A 20,379-nucleotide genomic window follows, 5' to 3' on the forward strand; every position below is an offset into this window, starting at 1 on the left:
TGTACTCGCCTATTTATAGGTGAATTATCTATATATTTAGGTAGAAAAAGAATTATTCAAAATTCACATGGTATCAGAGCCTCTTTCGCTCGGCTCGATCATGGCCCTTCTCTCCCGTGATCGTCGTTATCGAGTGCTGCCCTAGTTCGCGCCTGCCCCAATCGCCCGCATCCGAGCGCCGCTCCTCAGCAGATAGCGCCTCTCTCCGATCGTCTGTGTCCGCGTCCGATCGTGCTTCTCCCGCGATCGACCGATCGTGCTTCTTCCGCGATCATTCGATCTTGCTTCTCCCGCGATCTCCCGCATCGGGCTTTCCCGTGTCGCATCGGGCTTCTCCCGCGATCGTCTGCGCTTCTCCCGCGATCGTCTGCGCTTCTCCCGCGATCTCCCGCGCCAACTCTTCTTCCGCGACTGAGCACAGCCAGTTCCAGTCGTGCTCAATGACGAAATACGGCCATGCCTGCAACTCCTCCACTAGTGATGTCACTTCTAGCCACCGCTCCACGACTGGGTCTCCATTGCTCAGCAATTCGGACAATAATTTTGTCCTCATCACCAGTCACAAACTCACCGGCCAGAATTACCTCCAATGGTCGCAGTCAGTCATAATGTTTGTATGCGACAAAGACAAAGATGACTACCTCACTGGTGATGCTCCAGCTCCAATAACGACAGATCCGTCATACAAGACTTGAAAATCCGATAATAATATGGTTATGGCCTGGCTTGTTAACTCGATGGCACTTGATATTGGCGAAAATTTTCTTCTCTATGGCACAGCTAAGGAAATCTGGGATGTTGCCCGTGAGACTTATTCTAGTTTGGACAATACAAGCGAACTATTTGCTGTTGAGACCATTCTTCATGACTTTCATCAAAGTGATCTCTCCGTCACCCAATACTTCAACAACTAGATCTATTCGAGGTGTACCCTTAGAAGTGTCCCGAAGACTCTGTCATATTTCGCCAAATCATAGAACATAAACACACCTTCAAATTTATTCTCGGCCTCAAATCTGAGTTTGACTAGAATCGCTCGCGGATTTTAAATTTGAAACCTCTTCCAACAATTTGTGAAGCTTTCTCCGATATACGCCGCGAAGAGAGTCGCCAAAAGGTCATGTTAGGTGCTTCCTTGTCCACTACTGCCCTCGACGGGTCTGCACTTGTTCCTCATATTCCATCCACAAACAATCGCAAACGTCAGGGCCGCCTCTGGTGTGACCACTGCCGCCGTTCTGGCCATACTCCGGATACGTGTTGGCAGATTCATGGTAAACCCGCCAATTGGAAACCCAAACGGGATCATGGGGCAGCTGCCACTAGCACCACCGAAGCCTCTTTAGGAACGAGCCCATTCAATGAAGAACAGATTCATGCCCTCCAGAAGATGTCGGTCAGTTGTCACCAGTCCAGCCTACTAGTGTGGCATCGGGTGTCACCGGCCTTGTTACCTATCAAGGTATTTCCCCATCCGCTTTCATCTCGGATTCAACCTCTTCTCGCCCCTAGATTGTTGACTCAGATGCCTCCGATCATATGACCGGGGATGTCTCCTTATTAATGGATTACCGGCCGTGTAATCCGACCCTCACTGTTCGGATTGCTGATGGATCAGCCTCCAAAGTTGCTGGTCTTGGTTCTGTCTTCATCTCTCCAGATTTATTCCTCACTTCTGTGCTTCATGTTCCTACTTTGGATTGCAATCTGATCTCTATTAGTAAGCTCACTCATGATTGTCATTGTGTTGCTAATTTTTTTCCATATGTTTGTGAATTTCAGGATTTGAAGTCGGGGAGGATGATTGGCAGTGTTGAGTTGCGCAGTGGTCCGCTTAGTACATCTGTATTCCATTCCAGCGTTAATAATGATAGTGAAATCATGTTACTTCATTATCGTTTAGGTCATCCCAACTTTATGTACCTGGGGAAACTGTTTTCTCATTTATTTATTAATAAAAGTCATACCTCTTTTAATTGCGAATTTTGTCAACTTGTCAAACACACTCGTACTTCATTTCCTCGATTATCATACAAACTCACTCGTCCATTTTCTCTGATCCATAGTGACGTCTGGGGTCCTCGTGAAAAAAATATTTCTGGGGCCCAATGGTTCGTGTCCTTTATTGATGATCACACACGGGTGACATGGATCTATCTTATGTGTGACAAATCCGAGATAGGACCAATATTTCGTGCATTCTATCAAATGATATTCACTCAATTTGACACAAAAATCCAGGCTCTCAAAAAAGATAATGCACGAGATTTTTTCAACACCTCCCTAGGAAATTTTCTTACTCAACATGACATCTTTTACCTTAGCACGTGTGTTGATACTCCCCAACAAAATGGGGTTGCCGAACGAAAAAATCGCCCCTTATTGGAGGTAGCCCGCTGTCTCATGTTTATACATCAATCCCTAAATGTTATTGGGGCGAGACAACATTGACCGATGCCTACCTCATAAATCGGATGCCCTCTCGTATTCTGGGTTTCTGTAGTCCAATTGATGTCCTCCTTCGCTCATTTCCAAATACATGTACTCTCTTTTCAGTTGTCCCTACCAAACTATTTGGTTGTTCCGTCTTTGTTCATATTCACAAACAACACCGCAGTAAATTAGACCCCAAATCTGTCAAATGCATATTCATAGGATATTCGACCAACAAGAAAGGCTACAAGTGTTATTGCCCTTCAACTAAAAAGGTCTATAATTCTATGGATGTCACCTTTTTTTAGCATCAATTATACTACCAAGGGTCTGTCATTCAAGGGGAGAGTAGTAGTGAACAACATTCATATGTTCCTTTACCAACTGACACGGGTCACTCACCGACTGTCAAACCTCCTCCATCTCCTATTCAACTTCCTCAGTCTACACAACCCACATCTCCTATTCAACCTCGTCAGTCTACACAACCCACTTAGGAACTTCGGGTCTATATAAGACGAAACAAAACTGCTGAAAGAATAGAGAACCTAGCACCGTTTCCAATTGCTGTTCAAGAATCTAATCCGGCTCCAAAATCCTCTGAAACTCACTCAGGTACGGAATCTATAGACACTAGTGACACTCAACATCCTATTGCCTGATTTGTTTCATATGAGAGGTTATCTCCTCTCTATCATGCATTTGTAACTGCTATTGACAGCATAAAGGTTCTGAATTCTATTCAGGAAGCTTTCTGACACCCGGAATGGAGAAAAACTGTGAATGAAGAAGTTGCTGCACTAAAAAAGAGTGGAACGTGGATTGTGTCTGATTTGCCCAAGGATACGAGACCAATAGGATGCAGATGGTTATTTACCATCAAATGTATGGCAGCGGAAGCATAGATCGGTTAAAAGCCCGACTGGTTGCAAAATGTTATACTCAGTCATACGGAATTGACTGACATTTGCCCCAGTAGCTAAACTGAACTCCATTAGAATCCTACTCTCCATTGCAGCAAACCGAGACTGACCCCTTATGCAACTTGATGTCAAAAATGCATTCCTTAATGGAGATCTTGACTTCCCTAATGACGAAGTATGCAACCTCCAGAAATCTCTGTATGGTCCAAACAATCTCCCTGTGCTTGGTTTGCCCGATTCACCAATTCAGCAATCAAGTGCGGTTATACTCAAAGCCAGGCTGATCATACAATGTTCACAAAAAGATCCGAGAAGAAGATTGTTGTACTTATTGTGTATGTTGATGACATCATTCTTACCGGTGATCACACTGGAAATCAAGGACCTCGGAGACTTGAAGTTCTTCTTGGGAATGGAAGTTGTAAGATCCAAAATGGGGATAGCCGTAACTCAATTGAAGTACACATTGGACCTGTTGAAAGAAACTGGTATGTTTGGATGCAAACCAATTGATACTCCAATAGACCCGTATAAAAAGATTGGAATGGAGAATGATTGTTTACTTGTTGACAAAGGACGATATCAGCGGCTTGTTGGAAGACTTATTTACTTATCTCACACCAGACCAGACATAAATTTTTCAGTAAGTATAGTAAGTCGATTCATGAACTGTCCTACTGAGGAACATATGGGAGCTGTCAACCGTATCTTAAGATACTTAAAGATGATACCTGAGAAAGGATTATTATTCAAAAAGAATGATAGTCAAAAGGTAAAAGTCTTTACTGATGCTGACTGGGCAGGAGATATATCCACCCGACGATCAACCTCTGGGTATTGCTCGTATGTATGCAGCAATCTAGTGACATGGAAAAGTAAGAAGCAATCGGTGGTATCTCGAAGTAGTGCAGAAGCAGAATACATAGCACTGGCGCTTGGTATCTGTGAAGGATTGTGGATCAAAAGATTTCTCAAGGAGTTTGGAATTATAGGAGAAAATTCTATCGAGATGTTCTGTGACAATTAAGCTGCAATCAGTATCGCAAAGAATCCTGTTCATCATGATCGAACAAAACACATTGAGATTGATCGGAACTTCATTTCAGAGAAGGTGGACAATGGAATCATTGAATTGGTCTATACTCCTTCTAGAGACCAAACCGCAGACATTCTCACCAAGGCTCCCCCTAAGTCCAGTTTTGATGAGCTAACCAACAAGTTGGGCATGTACAATCTGTACAACCCACCTTGAGGGGGAGTGTGGAATTACGCTCATTATTATTTCTTTAATTCTATTTAGTACTTGCTATATTTAGTCATAATATAAAAAGAGTAATTCCTTAATTATAGGTATTTATGTTTATTCCATAATTATAGAAATTACTTAATTGTATGAAGATTTCATTCATCTTTTTATCTCTTGTACTCTCCTATTTATAGATGAATTATCTATATATTCAGGGAGAAAAAGAATTATTCAAAATTCACAATATCTTTATCCAAATATCAACATATGAATGAACTAACAATGCCAATGCTCCACTGACAAGCAATTTTGCTTTATGAAATCTGAATCCTAAATGCTTTATTCTTGCATATATCCCATTCATCTATATAATAGATCTAAAATATTTAAATCTATATCACTTAGGCATCACTTTATCTTCTAATAATAATACATGATAAGTGTAGACATCATCCTAATAAAATTAATATCCAATAAAAAATATGAACTCAAGCAGCAATGCTAAAACTTGTCTTTGACACACACCTTTATGCCTTAAAACATATCAGATCAATTGTTATGGAATTCAATTATATGCCACATTAAAATCAAATAAAACCATCAAGATTTTTCTGAGTGTTCTCTATACTTCTCTATATTGCCTTCAACTTAAAAATTGCTTCCAAAGTAGATCTTCATGGTATAAAATCAAATTGATTTTCCGAAGTTAAAAGTAAATTTTTATGTCTTTATTCCGTTATCTTCTATCATAAATAAACTTTGAAACCTGAATTTCTGTCCAGGATGTGATGAATGAACGTATTCAACGCTGCCTCAGCCATGTTGCTGGTAAGGCTGATGAATGTTCAATGTGTGCTGGTACAGGAAGGTGCCATTTATATTGATTGTTTTGAAATGCTACTGTTCTATGCCCGTAAGGTAACAGTTGCATATGTAAATTACAGTCGTTGAGGATCCATCGTATTTATCCATGTTTTTTCGATCTGATTTCAGTTTTTTGTTTTCTTAATTTTCATGCATTTGCTGTATCCGTACACCTTTTTTTTTCCTTAATTTTTTTTAGATAACATATCTCCATCTTATTTTACTTTGAATTAGTCTTTTGCTGTTGGCATGTTGCAAACAAAGATCGGCATATTTCGATTTCAAATGTCTGTAAACGAATGTTTTTGTTAATGAAGAGTTCTTGCCTGTTAATGTGTTTTGATATGTATTGCTGTAAGAGGTATTGACTTTATTGGAATTCCAGCATTCTGTGAACCATAACGACAAGAGGATGGAGAGATATGTTTTTGTTATTTACTGATTATTTTATTATTGCAGCTGAGTAAATTTTTTTTTTCTTTGTTTTTCATTGATTATGCTAGCTTCTTAGGAAATAATTAATATCATTAGAAATTTTTTATAGAGTAAGATTATATAATTTGAGAAGATTTACACTATATCTCTTTATTGTATTTAATCTCTTTTTTCTTCTTCATATTTGATCTTCCTGCATGCTAAAAAAAAAACCAAATTTGTTCGGTGAATAAAATTTCCAATTTTCTTCCCACAATATGATATTAGAGCGTCAGTATTGCCATCATATTTGATAGTGGTTTCTGTCATCAAATTCTTTCTCTTTATGTTAGTACTATGGCTACACTCATCCTTCTGAAGGATGTTGGGAAAAATGCATACTCTTTTACTCTTAACATTAATCACTTGTAACTTTGGGTTATAGTCATCATCTAGTTCTTGATTTGCTACTATTCTTTTAGTTAAGAACGATTAAGAATTTTAACAGATGTAGAAATCTTTCCATTTCTTAGGCAATCTTTTTCTCGGGCTCTATTGTTTCTGCTGATGATATTCTTCCAACGGATAAAACCAGAGAAAGAGTCAAGGAAAAACTTGAATTATGGAGGTTTAAATTAGAGTTTAAAGGCCTTTGTTAGAGTAGATCTAAAACTGAATAATTAGAATATAATTTTAGTAGTTGTTGATCTAGCGGCAAAATTGTAACAATAAGTTATCAAATCATTGAATTGAGTGAACGTCTTAGGTATCTCAGGTCTATTGTTCAAAGTAATGGTGATTGATGAGGATGTTATTAGTAGAATTAAAGTTGTATGGTTGAAGTGGAGGAATGCATCAAGCCTATTGTGTGATCGAAAAGTATCGCTTAGACTTGAAGGAAAATTTTATAAGATAGTGGTGAGACTTGTAATGCTTTATGACGTAGAATGTTGGCCTATAAAAGCGAAGCATAAAACTAAGTTAAAGTGTTGTTGAGATTTGATTGCTTAGGTGGATGATGAGTGGCTTGACACTTAGAGACAAAATGCAAAACGAATGTATTCATAAAATGGTCGGTGTAGCTCCAGCAGCTAACAATTTTATGGAGAGTCATCTTAGATGGTTTGGTCACATTAAACGTTGACCATATGCTGATTTAGTTAGGAAAGTAAATGTTTTAGATTCGACTTATTTTAAGAAAGGTAGAGGTAGATTATTTTAAGAAAGGTATTAAGAAAGGTAGAGGTAGACCTAAAAAAATTTGGGCATATTGCATAAAAATGATCTTAATTTATTATAATTAAATGAAAATATGACACTCAATAAGACGCAATGGAAAAAAGGATTCATGTAGCTGACACCACGAGGTCTGTTTAGGGTTGTTGCAGCTGTGAAGATGTTGAAGAAGCAGTTGTTCAAAAAACTTAAAAAGCGGCGATGACTATTAATTTTTTTTTTTTTTTGAAAAATTCAAACCATAATTTTTTAGCAGCCACCGCAGGTGCTCAGGTTTAGTGGGAAAACATAGCTTTCAACCGGTGTTTTTTTAGAATGCTAGCAAAAGACAATTTTGTCAGATAGAAAAAACTGTGGTGCGACACCTCACCGTCACCCCAAACTTACCCTTAGTAGGATAAAGATTTGTCGTTGTTGTATTGTTGTCACTGCCACTTGCAGATCATGGGTTTTAGATTCATAGGAATCCTCTCATATGCAGGTAATAGATAGCTATTTTTTCATCACATGTCTCCTCTGCCAATTGTAATCATGGTCGATGGTTCCCCATTTTCTATTTTTGGAAAAAAATTACTATCCACTCTTCTTAGGGTACGCTTGGGGTGGCTGTTGTTTTTCCAAGAAGCAGCTGTAAAACTGTTTTTTGGATAAGCAACTTCTCAGGTGCTGTCAGAAAGCTGCTAATGGAATAGTAGCAGTTTGTTTGGGTAATTTGTTGTGCTGCAAATTTTTATGATGAAAAAGATTATTTTGCCATTATATATATAACATATCAGAATAACTGCATTTTTCAAAATAATTACATCAGAATAATAAAAACATCTCATGCTACACAAAAAACTTCATTGGAGTGCAAAATACTCTAATGTGTAAAAAAAATGATCAGTTATGCATATAACTACATTAACAAGGATCATCAAAATAACCAGCAAATCTCAAATGATTTTCGTTTTCTTGTCCTGACTATGAAGCTTTCGTGATAATCTCCTATCCAGGGCAGCATCTCTCCTGACCCGATCACTATCTGAAGCTAATTCATCAGTGTCACCAATCCAACGAAAATACTTACAATATTTAGGTGTCCTATTTCTAATAACAGTAATTTTTTTCCGTAGCTGTCTTCCCTTCTTGATTGATAATCAACACACCACGTACTACGGTGATAGGATGAAACTCTTGAAGTATCTGATGCTCTTGAACTCGTATTTCCTGTGATTATAATACATTATGGCTTCAATTGACAAAAAAGTGATACGCGATAGAAACATTAACAAAATTAAATAGTTTTATAATAAAAACAAAATGTAAAAATGACAAATCAAGAAAGCTTTGATACAAATGTTACAATGATTTAAAAAATTATACATCTACAAATCTAACATACAGCTAAAATAAAAATTATCAACAAGAAGTTAGCAAGTAATGCTACATAAATATTATTGATGTGTTCACCAAAGCATCTATTATCTCTTATGTTAGTAGGATCATCTATTTCATGTCTTCTCCCTCAAATGTGTAGTACTTGTCGTACCAACTTCCTCATTGGGTAGTGAATGTCCAACCCGATGTTCGAATGCTTCCTCAAGCATGTAGGGAAGATTTTCATCTAAGATCTTGAAATCAATATCATCTCAGGATGGATGTTTTCGTATAAAATTAGGGTGTTGTTTTTGCAACAACTATCTTGACCTGTTTTTTTGGAGTATGTCGGCATATCTCGGAGTATTTCCATACATCGAATGCTCTCTCGATAACACTTTGTAATGATGAGTGTTTTTTATTGAAGAGTTCATTTCTCTCTCTAATATTAGTTGTCACACTCAAAATCAGGAAGGTGATACATCATGTTTGGAAATGGCTTTAAGAAACTCTTTGTAATGAATATCATGAGGTAATATTTTCTTGAATAATAACATCATGAATGCATATCCCAAAGTGCAAAGATTCGTGTAATGTCTTAAATGTACTAAACTTTGAGAGGAATTGGAAATGTGTATGTACGTCATCAGATTGTAAATTTAAAAATTCGACTATTATGAGGACTCCCTTCCTAGCCAGTCATCACGAACGTAAAACATATATTGAAATCACACACTACTAAGATATTCTGTGTAGCAGCCCCACACCGTCCTATATATCCTATCTTTTAATCATTGCTCACGCATGCATCGACATGTATGCTGTCAATTCCCCGATACAATCTTAAAAAAAAAAAAACTTATTAGACCATTATTTTTATTTTTTAATATAATATTGTTAGAATAGACAGAGATACAAATACCTTAAAGAATAGCCTGTATCTCAGATCGCTACGGATTTCTCGTGGTATTTACGCAAAAGCATGGTTTAAGGGTCACCAAAGAGTTAAAAAAGATGTTGAAATATTTGTTAATTGTTTTTGTGAAGTGTTAGAAACGCTCAAAAGAGCATGAATGTACTCATTGTGTGACACAATAAAAAACATAATGGCTAGAACTTCTTGGGATGTAATGCGACTGCAATTAGTTGAACAAATCGCAGAAAATATTTTTCGACATCTGGAAGATGCTATGAATTCTGCTTGGATGAGCTTCGAGTAGTTCACCAAATTATTTGTCACCCATAAATGATGATGACACATGAGTTATCTTGCACAGGTTTTTCTGGTAATACTCATTGATGACACAAATTGTTGTGGTCAGAATCATTGCTCTATCGACTATCTATAATTTTCTCTTCATTTGGCGGTCTATCTATTTAAAAACTGCATGTTAGAATTTAATAAGAACCTGTTATGACAGAAGTGTAGGTAACTAGTTGAATGAATCTTAATAAAAACTCTACAAATACGTAAATTCATTAATACCGAAATGACACCTAAATATGAGACAATCCATAGTTCATCATGGAAATATGAATTATTATAAACGAGAAATTTGAAATAGTAATAAAAAAGAAAATACAATTAGGTAGTTTGATTCTCTAAAAAATATCGGATGTAAGGAATTCACCATTCCGGCATCAGGGCTAAGAAAGTCTCCCGCTTATTTCAATCCTCCAAAAGTTTTACAGCAAACAAGTAGAGGGGCATTTCACAAAAAATCTTTGGAATAGTGTCCAACAACTTCACAACATCTATAGTAGTCGGGTATCCATGCAGAGTTGTATGAGCATTAGATGTGATGCTGGTGCCGTTAGTTACTAGTTGTGAGATCTGCTCGGATAAGTGGCGTTACAGTATTGATTTTCTTATCCCTTTAGAGGCCCAGGACGCTTTGGACTGACTAGACTCGCCTTGCTCTCGGTCCTCCAGTTGTTTCGCCTGGACCTCATTGGAATGAGCACATTTAGGCTCATCCAAATTCTGGGTGGGGTCCTCTATTGTAGCCCAGACATTGATGCTTGTTGCCACAACACCGATGAACATAGTTTCAAATTTCTCCTTTAGCTCCGGGTCAATGCCTCTAAGTTTTATTTTTTTTACATTGGGCAGTACATTCAATTAATGAAAATCGATTTTAAAGAAGCTGCATTTCAATAAAATCATTTTTCAATAAAACATTGTCTTCTTACTAAAATTTTATCCCGCCACTATTCTGACGCATCAACTGTTTTCTTAACAGAGTCTCAGTCTAATCCAGTAGCCTCTCTTTTAAGCTCTTTTCATAATTTCTCTTTTTTAAGTTAATCTCATTTATTTTTCAACTGAGTTTTGTCATACAGTCTACTTGTTTTTTTCATAAAAGTTTTTTGTGGTGTTTTGTTAACCCTTCTTGTTGAATTGCGTGGTTAACCTATTCTCAATCTCTATCTCTCTCAAACACAAATCATAGAATGTGATCGTTGTCCCTCTATCCCAAATATTAGATAACTCACATTTCTTTTGTTTACTCATTTGATCTATAATATAATTAAAATATTTGGACTAGTAAATAATTAAAAAATTTTATAAAAACTAAAATAAAATTCGGTAAAAAATAAGATATTCAAGGTAGAACTCAGTGAGATTAAGTTATCAAAGAAGGCTCCATCCAAAATCACCAATTGTACCATTCAAACTTTAAGACCACGTAATATCTGTGTCAATCGTGACATATGTGATCTAAGACCAAATAATATCTATCACAAATATTGGCAATTGGTGATCGATTGAGCCCTTTGCTTTTTTTCCATCATTGATCTACACAACATTTCAAAATAAAATGCTTTACACCCTCACATTTCGAAAATCAGGTCAATGTAGAACCCATGTGTAGAAACCCAACAAATTTGTGAGCCAAGCACCAAACCACCAACCCTACATAATTGACCAGAAACTAAGCACCATCACATAATTCATTATAAATACTTATTAACCATTCCCCAAATATATGCACATAGATGTTAGATCAACAATTGCATTTGTCTTTCCTCTTCTTCAATATAAAAAATCCTTTTATGGAGAGAATTATGAGTACTGTCAGTTTTTTAAAAAAATATATTCGTGAGAATTTGATTTGAGCTATTGCAAATATTGCAGTTTACTTGTTAGATAAGTAATTGCGTTTCTTTTTCATCTTCTTCAAACTTAGAAATATCGTATGGTGAGAATTTAGGAGCATCATTAGTTCTTTGGAAAATATATTCAGGAAAAATTACTTTGTACTGATGCACGTATCTCAGTTTATATGTTAAATAACAATAGCCTAAACACACCCTTAAAGCTCAACAAGTTCAATTAATCAGAGAAGGCTCCATTAATTAACACCAATTTTGTCACATAGGCTTCAAGGCTTGATATTATTTGTCTCAAATACTAATTGTCAATTATGCAATTGACAAATGGTAACAGGTTGAGCCTTTTAATTTTATCTTCCACCATCGCATTACTATACATTCCAAATAAGAAATGTATGGCAGCCAAAAAATTCAAAGCTGACAACTCAATGGGCAATTGTACTTGCATAAAATCTACACTTTGATATTTGCATGTGCTCGACATGGTTTTTTTTATGGATACATATTCGAAAGAACCATCAATGCTCATAATTATTTCAAAAAATTGCTTATCCAAAAAAAAAAAATGCAATTACTGATCTGATATCTAAATAAAGATATTTGCATCAACTCAAAAAAAAATTTCAAGTATATTTTTTAAAAAGAACCAACAGTGCTTCTAATAGTCTCCATAAAATGCAAAATAATCAAACACTTATTGGAAAAGCAGCATCAACAGTTTTTCTTGGATATATTTTCAAAAGAACCAACTCTGCTCATAGTTCGTTTTTTACAATTCTTTTCAAGTTTGAAGAAGAGGAAATGAAAATGTAATTACACATGTAACAAGTAAACTGAGATATTTACAATAGCTCAAATCAAATCATCATGGATGTATTTTCAAAATAACCAACACTACTAGATTTTCTCCTTACAAACATTTCCAAATTTGAAGAAGAGGAAAGGGAAATGCAATTATCTATGTAACAAGTAAGCTAAGATATTTACACTAACTTAAACCAAATTTTTATGGATATGTTTGCAAAAATACCAACACTGTTCCAAAATTATCGCTATACAATTCTTTCCAAATTTGAAAATGAGAAAAGAAAAATGCAACTAATAATCTAACAAGTAAGCTGAGATATTTGCATTAGTCCGAACCAAATTCTCATGAACAATATAGGTTATTTTTAAAAGAACCTACACTGTTCTTAATTCTCTCCTTACGATCATTTCTAAGCTTGCAAATGAGGAAAGGGAAATGCAATTTCTTATCGAACAATTAAAGTGATGCATTTTCAATAGCTTAAAAAATTTTTTCTTGAATATATTGTCAAAAAAATCAACAATGCTCATAAATTCTCTCTTTAGAATCCTTTCCAAGTTTGAAGAGGAAAAAGAAAATGTAATTGCTTATGTAACAAGTAAACTGGGATATTTGCAATAGCTCGAGCAGAATTTTCATGGATATATTTTCAAAATAATTAAAATTGCTATTAAATTCTCTCCTTACAATCCTTTCCAAATTTGAGGAAGAAGAATGAGAAATGCAATTACTTATGTAACAAGTAAACTGAGATATTTACAATTGTGCAAATTAAAATTATCATGGATATATTTTCAAAAGAATCAATACTGCTACTAAATTCTCTCCATACAATTCTTAACAAATTTGAATAAGAGGAAAGAGAAATGTAATTACTGAACTAATAAGTAAACTGAGATATTTATAATAGCTAAAATAAAATTTTCATAAATATATTTTCAAATGTACTAAAATTGCGCCTAAATTTTCTTCGTAAAATCCTTTCTAAGTTTGAAGAATAGGAAAGGAAAATGCAGTTAATGATCTAATAAGCAAATTGAGATATTTGAATCAGTTCAAACTAAATTCTCATGTATATATTTTCAAAAAAACCAACACCGCTCTTAAATTGTCTCTATACAATATTTTTTAAGTTTGAAGTAGAGGAAAGAAAAATGCAATTACTTATCTAAACAGTAAACTGATATATTTGTAATAGCTCAAACCAAATTCTCATGGACGAAATATCTGATAAGTGCATGATATTTAATTATATATCATCAACTGGTTGTGCATGTTCATATTGTTATCTGTTTGATTCGCTGTAATTTGTTCCTTGTCTGTAACATATGTTCGCTGGCTTTGTTATCTGTTTGATTCGCTGTAATTTGTTCCTTGGCTGTAGCATATGTTCGCTGGCTAAATTGAAGAAAATTCATGAATAATATTTAAATTTATATATTAACAAAAACCATAATCGAGTTTTTCTTTCATTATAATGCCATTCAAATTAATTTTGTCAATACATTGCAGGTACTTTTAAGCTGATTGAATTGCTGATGAACAACATATGCTCACTTGGGATTTTTAGTTCATAATAAAGTCATGATGGTGAGATATTTGATCTGAATTAGGTAGTTTGTAAATCATGATTAATTTTTCTATATTATTGAAGCTTACTTAGAGTTTATGTTATTTTATACAACAACACAACATAATTAGCAATCTTTACTTGTAATGATTTAATAAATGTTTTAATGATGGTATTGTGCCACATGCAAGCATATGGACTTAGTAATTCATTCAAAGCATATGGATTTAGGCATTGTCTGAAGATGCTTTACATAGATTATTAGAGAGATGAGGGTCATACCCACCTTTCATTAAAACACAATAACTAGAAAATCTTCAATAGTTCAATAACATAAAAAAATATTTGTAAAATGAGAATAGAAGTTAGAAAAGGATAAATAAAGAGAAGATCAAAAAGTAGAAGCTAAAAAATATTTTTCAAAGGCATGGCACTCCATCCAAAGCTATTAAGTAAGTTGGTGGGTACTGCTTAGTGTATGAGATTTTCCAAACATAGCTTTCATAAACTCAGAGATATACAATTTAGAAATATGTAGGTTGTGTGAGGCAATGATAAACAATAGAAAGAAAGAATAGTACATATAGTTTTGAAGGAAGCATGTAAGTGCATTTCATAATTGGCAGATGAAATAGGGGGCATTCTCATTGAAAGTAGTCACCAAAGCTCAAGTATTTATAATAAGATTCTAAATTAAGATGCACTAAGTCTTCATATATTCAGCTAGTTAAGCCACTATAGATTTGGCTTTCATCATAGCTTCTAAAAATACATTGTATGAACAAAACTGCAACAATATCACCACAAGAAAACTAACATTCCTTAAAAGAACTACACAGACTAAGTGTAGTATCATTTCAAAAAGAAGCTTCATGATAGAGGTTAAATCAGATTAACGTGAAAAAAAAAAAAATTAACAAAACTCGTAGTGAAGTTGAGAGGCAACCCGAAAAAAAAAATGATTTCATAAAAGTATGTGTAGAATCCATAAAAAGACTAGAGCAGAACCAAAGCAACATAAAACTATAACCAAGTAAAGTATATGTTATAGAGAAAGTAGTAGGTAAAACAATAGATTGAAGTAAAATTACTAAAGACCTAGTGTAGTATCCACTTAAATATTTCAATAGAAATCCAACACTTCCAATGTAAAAACAACAATCCCAAAAAGAACTAAAATAGATTAAAGCACTAAGGATGAAAGGCATTCCAAAAGTACCTCGGAGCACAAAAACAAAATAGCAAACCAACTAATAGAGTAAATTGCCAAACCAAACAACCAAATTTAGAATACAAGAATTCTTAAACAGGAAAAACATAACCTTAATAAATAGTGCAAGATCTAGTGTAGAATCTATTAAAAAAGTACCAAATTTTTATGCAACCATAAAGATTCAGAGCAAGCTAACAAATATTATAAGAGAGAAAATTGTATGATTAGGGGCGCAGTAATAGAAGATAGTAAAGAAATGACAAGTTAACTAATAGTTAACATGTTAGTTAAAATTTTTAAATAGCGCTTTCATTAAAACACAATAACTAGAAAATCTTCAATAATTCAATAGCACAAAAAAAAATATTTTTATGTGCTTTTGATTGTGCTATTTTTGTCCCAAACGGGCTTGCTAAGGAATTCTTCATTTTTGTGCTTTTGATTGTGCTATTTTTGTCTTCAGGATATTTCAAACAGAAGTCATGATCAGAAAGGTAAGCTTTTATTGCTCTGCAAAGTATTCTTTCACTTGAATTATTTTGTTGTCGTTAACAAATGAAAAGTAAGTTTTAGAGAAACAATTTTGCATATGAATACTTCGTATTGCTAATAATACAACTTCACGCATTTTTATGTCTATAACACAACTTGATTGCTATGTCTTGTTCTTTAAAATGTTGAGGAACACTTGATAAATTTGTACATTTGAAATGAAATTGAACTCGCCCCTTTTAGACAAGATCCTTGCCGCACTATTCGATTTCAATTTGAGGCCTTCGAGATCTTTGGTTTCAAGAGTTTGCGGTAAGTATCGTTCACAAATAACTCATGTTATTTTGATATATTTATCAATCGAATATAATCTCTAAAATATTTGCATACACGATTCTCCTGACGTCTTGAGCACGAAGCACACATCCCCACAACTTTCAGCGCGAAGGTAGCGATCACCTCTAGGACATGTTTAGCGATATCCAGAAATCGCGACAACTTCATATTTGGCTCGAAGATGATGTTTTTGCCACGCTGGTTAGGGCCTGAGATTCTCTGGACTACTAGAAGAAGAGGGAGCAGGCAAAGCTGAACAGGAGGTTGGCCTGCGGAGGCATGTGGCCCTCCAAGTAAATTGTTGGGGTGCTCCCAAATATGAAATACAAGCGGAGGCTGATAATATTTCATTTATTCTATAAGTTTTTCTATAGTTCAAAGATGTATTATAACTATTTTGTTTTATAGACAGACTGTAGAAATTGGACGAGAGCCCTCCATTGCTGATGTACATGAGCACACCCACAGAAGGTGGTCCGACTAGTCCTAGATTGACGATAGATTTTGTGTGACCTAGATAATTGACGAGCTAAACTAGCTTGATGTTAATAAATGTTAAATTTAACTGAGTGTAACTACTTATGATCCACGAACATGATCCTTCCGAGTACAACCGGTGCAGGGAGGCTGTTGGAGAGAAGAAGAAAGGTCGATTCTATGAGCTCGGGTCACAAAGGTTTGCCTAAGTCGCTTACCCCTCCACCATTACATATGCAGCTTCTACCTTTATCGCACAGAATGACTAGATCTCCAGGTGTGTTGCGGCATTCTCTACCGAGATTGAGACTCGCTTTTTTCAAATGTGGTCAGAGTTGTTGGCCAACATGGAGGCCAAGCTGAAGGCTGTGTTGGACTTCTTCCGGCAGTGGATGAGGGAGCTTGACAAGGCAGCGACAACATTGGAGGAGGAGAAAGCAGTGAAGGACGATGACGATGAGGTTAATGAGATAGAGGAGGATGATTAGAAGAGGCTTTTTTTTTCTTTTTTTCTTATATTTATGTGCATTTGGACATATATTTTTTCTGTGAAAAGTAATGAACATATTTTAGAGTAAATAAATTTTATTTATTTTCTTATTTGATTGGATAAATTACTGTTTGAGGGCTATGTTATTTCTTTTCATGCTTGGAATTGTATATTAAATGTTCTGATAGTATGTGTCGTAATGTAAATATAAAAGAAAAATTTTGTTTTTTCTTCCTAATGCTACATGTTTCCAATGATTTTTTGTTGGTAATGTGACTGTTTCAAAATCATCTGTAGGTAAAACCGACGGCTAACCGATGGATATTTTTGTTGATGTCTATCCGGCACATAATTGATGATCAATATGCGTCACACAAAAATGACGGGCACGACACTTTTACGACAGCTATCCCTTCGGTTATAAAACATGACGCATAAATGATGCTTAACTGTTGGTTTTTAACTGCATCAAAAAACCGACGGATGTGACATTTTTTCGATAGTTAACATGTTAGTTATCAAAACGAAACTTGAATGATGCTAAACCAACGGTTTTTACGTTGGTAAAAAAATCGGCGGCCGCGACGCTTTTCCGATAGTTAACCCGTTGGTTATAAAAAATGATGCACAAACGGCGTATAACCGACGGTTTTACGTGCTTCAAAAATCCGGCAGGTGCGACACTTTTTCGACGGTTACCCCGCCAGTTATAAAAAACGATGCATAAACGTCGTATAATCGACAGTTTTGCCTCATTCAAAAAACCGACGGGTGCGACACTTTCAGACGTATATATCGTCGCTCTGTCCAACGGACGAACCGTCAACGATACGAACCAACGATTACCAACAACTCCATTTTTCTCAAAAAAAAGGCTACGACATTAAATTATCGGATAGCCGTTAGCAAATTTATACAATCGGAAAATCAGTTAGTTTTTGGAATTACCGACAAACGTTTTACCTACGAGCTTAACACCATCAGTAACATTAAAAACGATGAATTTCCATATCCTAACCAACGGATTGTGGCCTTCGAAAAAAACCTAAATCTTGTAGCGAATGTTTATGTTTAAACCTTAAGCTAATATAACTTTTTGTCTTGAGCGTGGATTGAATATTTTTGGATGGACAACGTAGAGATGCTTTGAACCTTAATAGTGGCATAAAACAGTAATACTTAAATTTATCCCACAATATTTATAATAAATTATCACCTAAAAAATTATGGGTCATAAATATAATTCATGGCCAAACTAAAAGAGTTAGTAGACAATAAATAACTTATAGTTCACCTGCAATAGACATAAGGGCATTATAAACGCCTTATTAGCCTTTTTGTCCTAATCAAATCACAGGCTTGCACTCATCTTGTCACAATGAATATCCAATATAGTTCAAAAATCAAGAGTTACCAGCAAGGCCTCCAAATGAGTTGTGTGCACTTTTTATACGTGTGTGCGTGCGTGCGTGCATCCGTCCGTCGTAAGCCGTGGCCTGTTGTTGGTGGGGTTCACTATAAGTCCCCTCAGGTCACGGGTTTGATCCCCAACGATACCAGGTTCTTGAATATTTAGACACATGATGCGGACTCTCATCATGAGGCCTAGCGCATGGGAAATCGGTATTTGGACCTCTTCCAAATACCGATTTCAATATATATATATATATATATTAGTCTAACAAGTGACGTGAAGGTTGGTTTGCATGATACGATAAAGTTCCTTGTTTCAGAACACACGCTCACAGTTGTAAAAGTCGATTTTTTTGTGCAAAAAAATATTTTAATATAAGCTAAATGATTTTGATTTATACAGCTTAATTTAATTTAATTTTTTTTCCAGTAAGGTTGCTCATAAAAGCATATATTTTACTTTTTCTTAAGAAAAATAATTTATTTTTTTTTCTTAATGACATTAAATCAAAACAAAAAAAAATATATTTTAAATTCATCGGCACAATTAATGTTATTTGATACGCTGTTGGAGGTAGCTGTTGGATGTAGGGGTGTCACGAGCGAGCCCAGGCACAGCTCGTGTCCGGTTTGTTTATATTTCGAGCTTAAAAAGTGTGTTCGTGTTCGGCTCGTTTGCTTAGCGAACCGAAAGCGAGCCGAACGCGAGGCGTTCACGAACAAAGGAGTCATTTTGATAACCCTAACCACACGGTCATAAGATATTAATGATTGGGGCAAGATTTAAAACAGCATTTGAATCTAATTTAATAATTTTTATTCTATTTTTTAATTAATACTTTTAATTGATTATAAATCTTTGTAGCTTCGTAGTCAATTAAAATTTTTAAAAATACTACTTATTAAACATATATATATAATTGATTAGTAATATTTCAAGCCAAACATGAACGAACAAATATTTCTTCGTGTTGTTCGTTTTCAGCTCGTTAACTTAGCGAATAAGCCAAACACGAGCTGTTCGCGAACAACGAGCCATTTTAACAGCCTTAGTTGGAGGGCTATTTTATTGTCAGTTCCAAAGACATTCAACAAATTAAATTCAAATTAATTTGATTCACCAGCTAAAAAGGCATTTTCTTTTGGCGAGATATTGTAATAAGACAAACAGTCAATTTAGTAGTGAAGAGTGACCCGGTAAATCCCTTGGTAATTTCTTTTATTTATTTATTTATTTATTTATTTATTTATTTATTTATTTATTTATTTGCTATATTCAACGGAAAATCTCTAGCCTTCTTTGACGATAGGGAGAATTTTTTTTATTTAATTTATTTTTTTTTTCTGTTGGGCTTTTATTTGTGTTACTTGTACCTTATTCCACGATATTAATGAAATATAAAGAAATTTACATGAACAACATACAAATCTTATGTATTTATATATTCAATAACTTAGGTTTGATATTTACATTTATAGCTTTTTGATGTCTTAAGTTTTAAATAAAAATGTGTTTTCACTTTTAGAAGTTAATAGTAGTGTTGTAATGACTCACAATTGGCTAACTAAGGCAATGACAAACTCGTATTTCATAGAAGTTGTTAAAGCCTCATAGAAGCTTCCAATTGATGAACAGGGTCTACTTGGGAGGTCTCATTTTGTTATAAATAAATGTTGGAGGGTTGTAGAGAAGAGTGAATCAAAGAAAGACAAATCAATTGATTAGAGAAAGAAGATGAGAGGCTTCAAGAATTGAGGGGGAGGATCTTGGAGATCTTGTATCGAGGTGATTCGAGAGAGAGAACATGACAATATGAGAGCTTATTAATCTTGAAGATCTTGTATCGAGGAGATTTGAGAGAGAGATCATGGCAAAATGAGAGCTCATTCCTCAATGTAAAAGCCTTGTAATTTTTCTTTATTGCCTTAGTGGATTTGATGATTGGTTTCCCTCCCGTAAATGTAAGTATTATGTAACGAACCACGTA

The 20,379-nt window shown here is 34.9% G+C and overlaps 1 protein-coding gene across 8 annotated transcripts in view; it reads left to right on the forward strand.

The window, feature by feature from the left end:
* Nucleotides 1-16,979, forward strand: part of LOC110021992 (sirohydrochlorin ferrochelatase, chloroplastic) — a 68,443-nt gene extending 51,464 nt beyond the window's left edge. The window contains exons 7-11 of one of the 8 annotated variants that reach the window (XR_002293716.1): nucleotides 5,385-5,430; nucleotides 13,913-13,990; nucleotides 15,647-15,677; nucleotides 16,634-16,687; nucleotides 16,766-16,979. Coding sequence is in view for 6 of the 8 variants with exons in the window: in XM_020720743.1 (XP_020576402.1) it covers nucleotides 5,385-5,430; nucleotides 13,913-13,977 (111 nt within the window). In the remaining 2 variants the exon portion in view is untranslated. Of the gene's footprint in view, nucleotides 1-5,384; nucleotides 5,612-13,912; nucleotides 13,991-15,646; nucleotides 15,678-15,918 lie in introns of those variants that run through there. The other 7 variants (XM_020720743.1, XM_020720744.1, XM_020720747.1 and 4 more) reach the window with 7 other exon arrangements.
* The last annotated feature ends 3,400 nt before the right edge of the window (nucleotides 16,980-20,379 follow it).

The sequence above is a fragment of the Phalaenopsis equestris genome, unplaced genomic scaffold, assembly GCF_001263595.1.
Source record: "Phalaenopsis equestris unplaced genomic scaffold, ASM126359v1 Scaffold000160, whole genome shotgun sequence".
Lineage (NCBI taxonomy): Eukaryota > Viridiplantae > Streptophyta > Magnoliopsida > Asparagales > Orchidaceae > Phalaenopsis > Phalaenopsis equestris.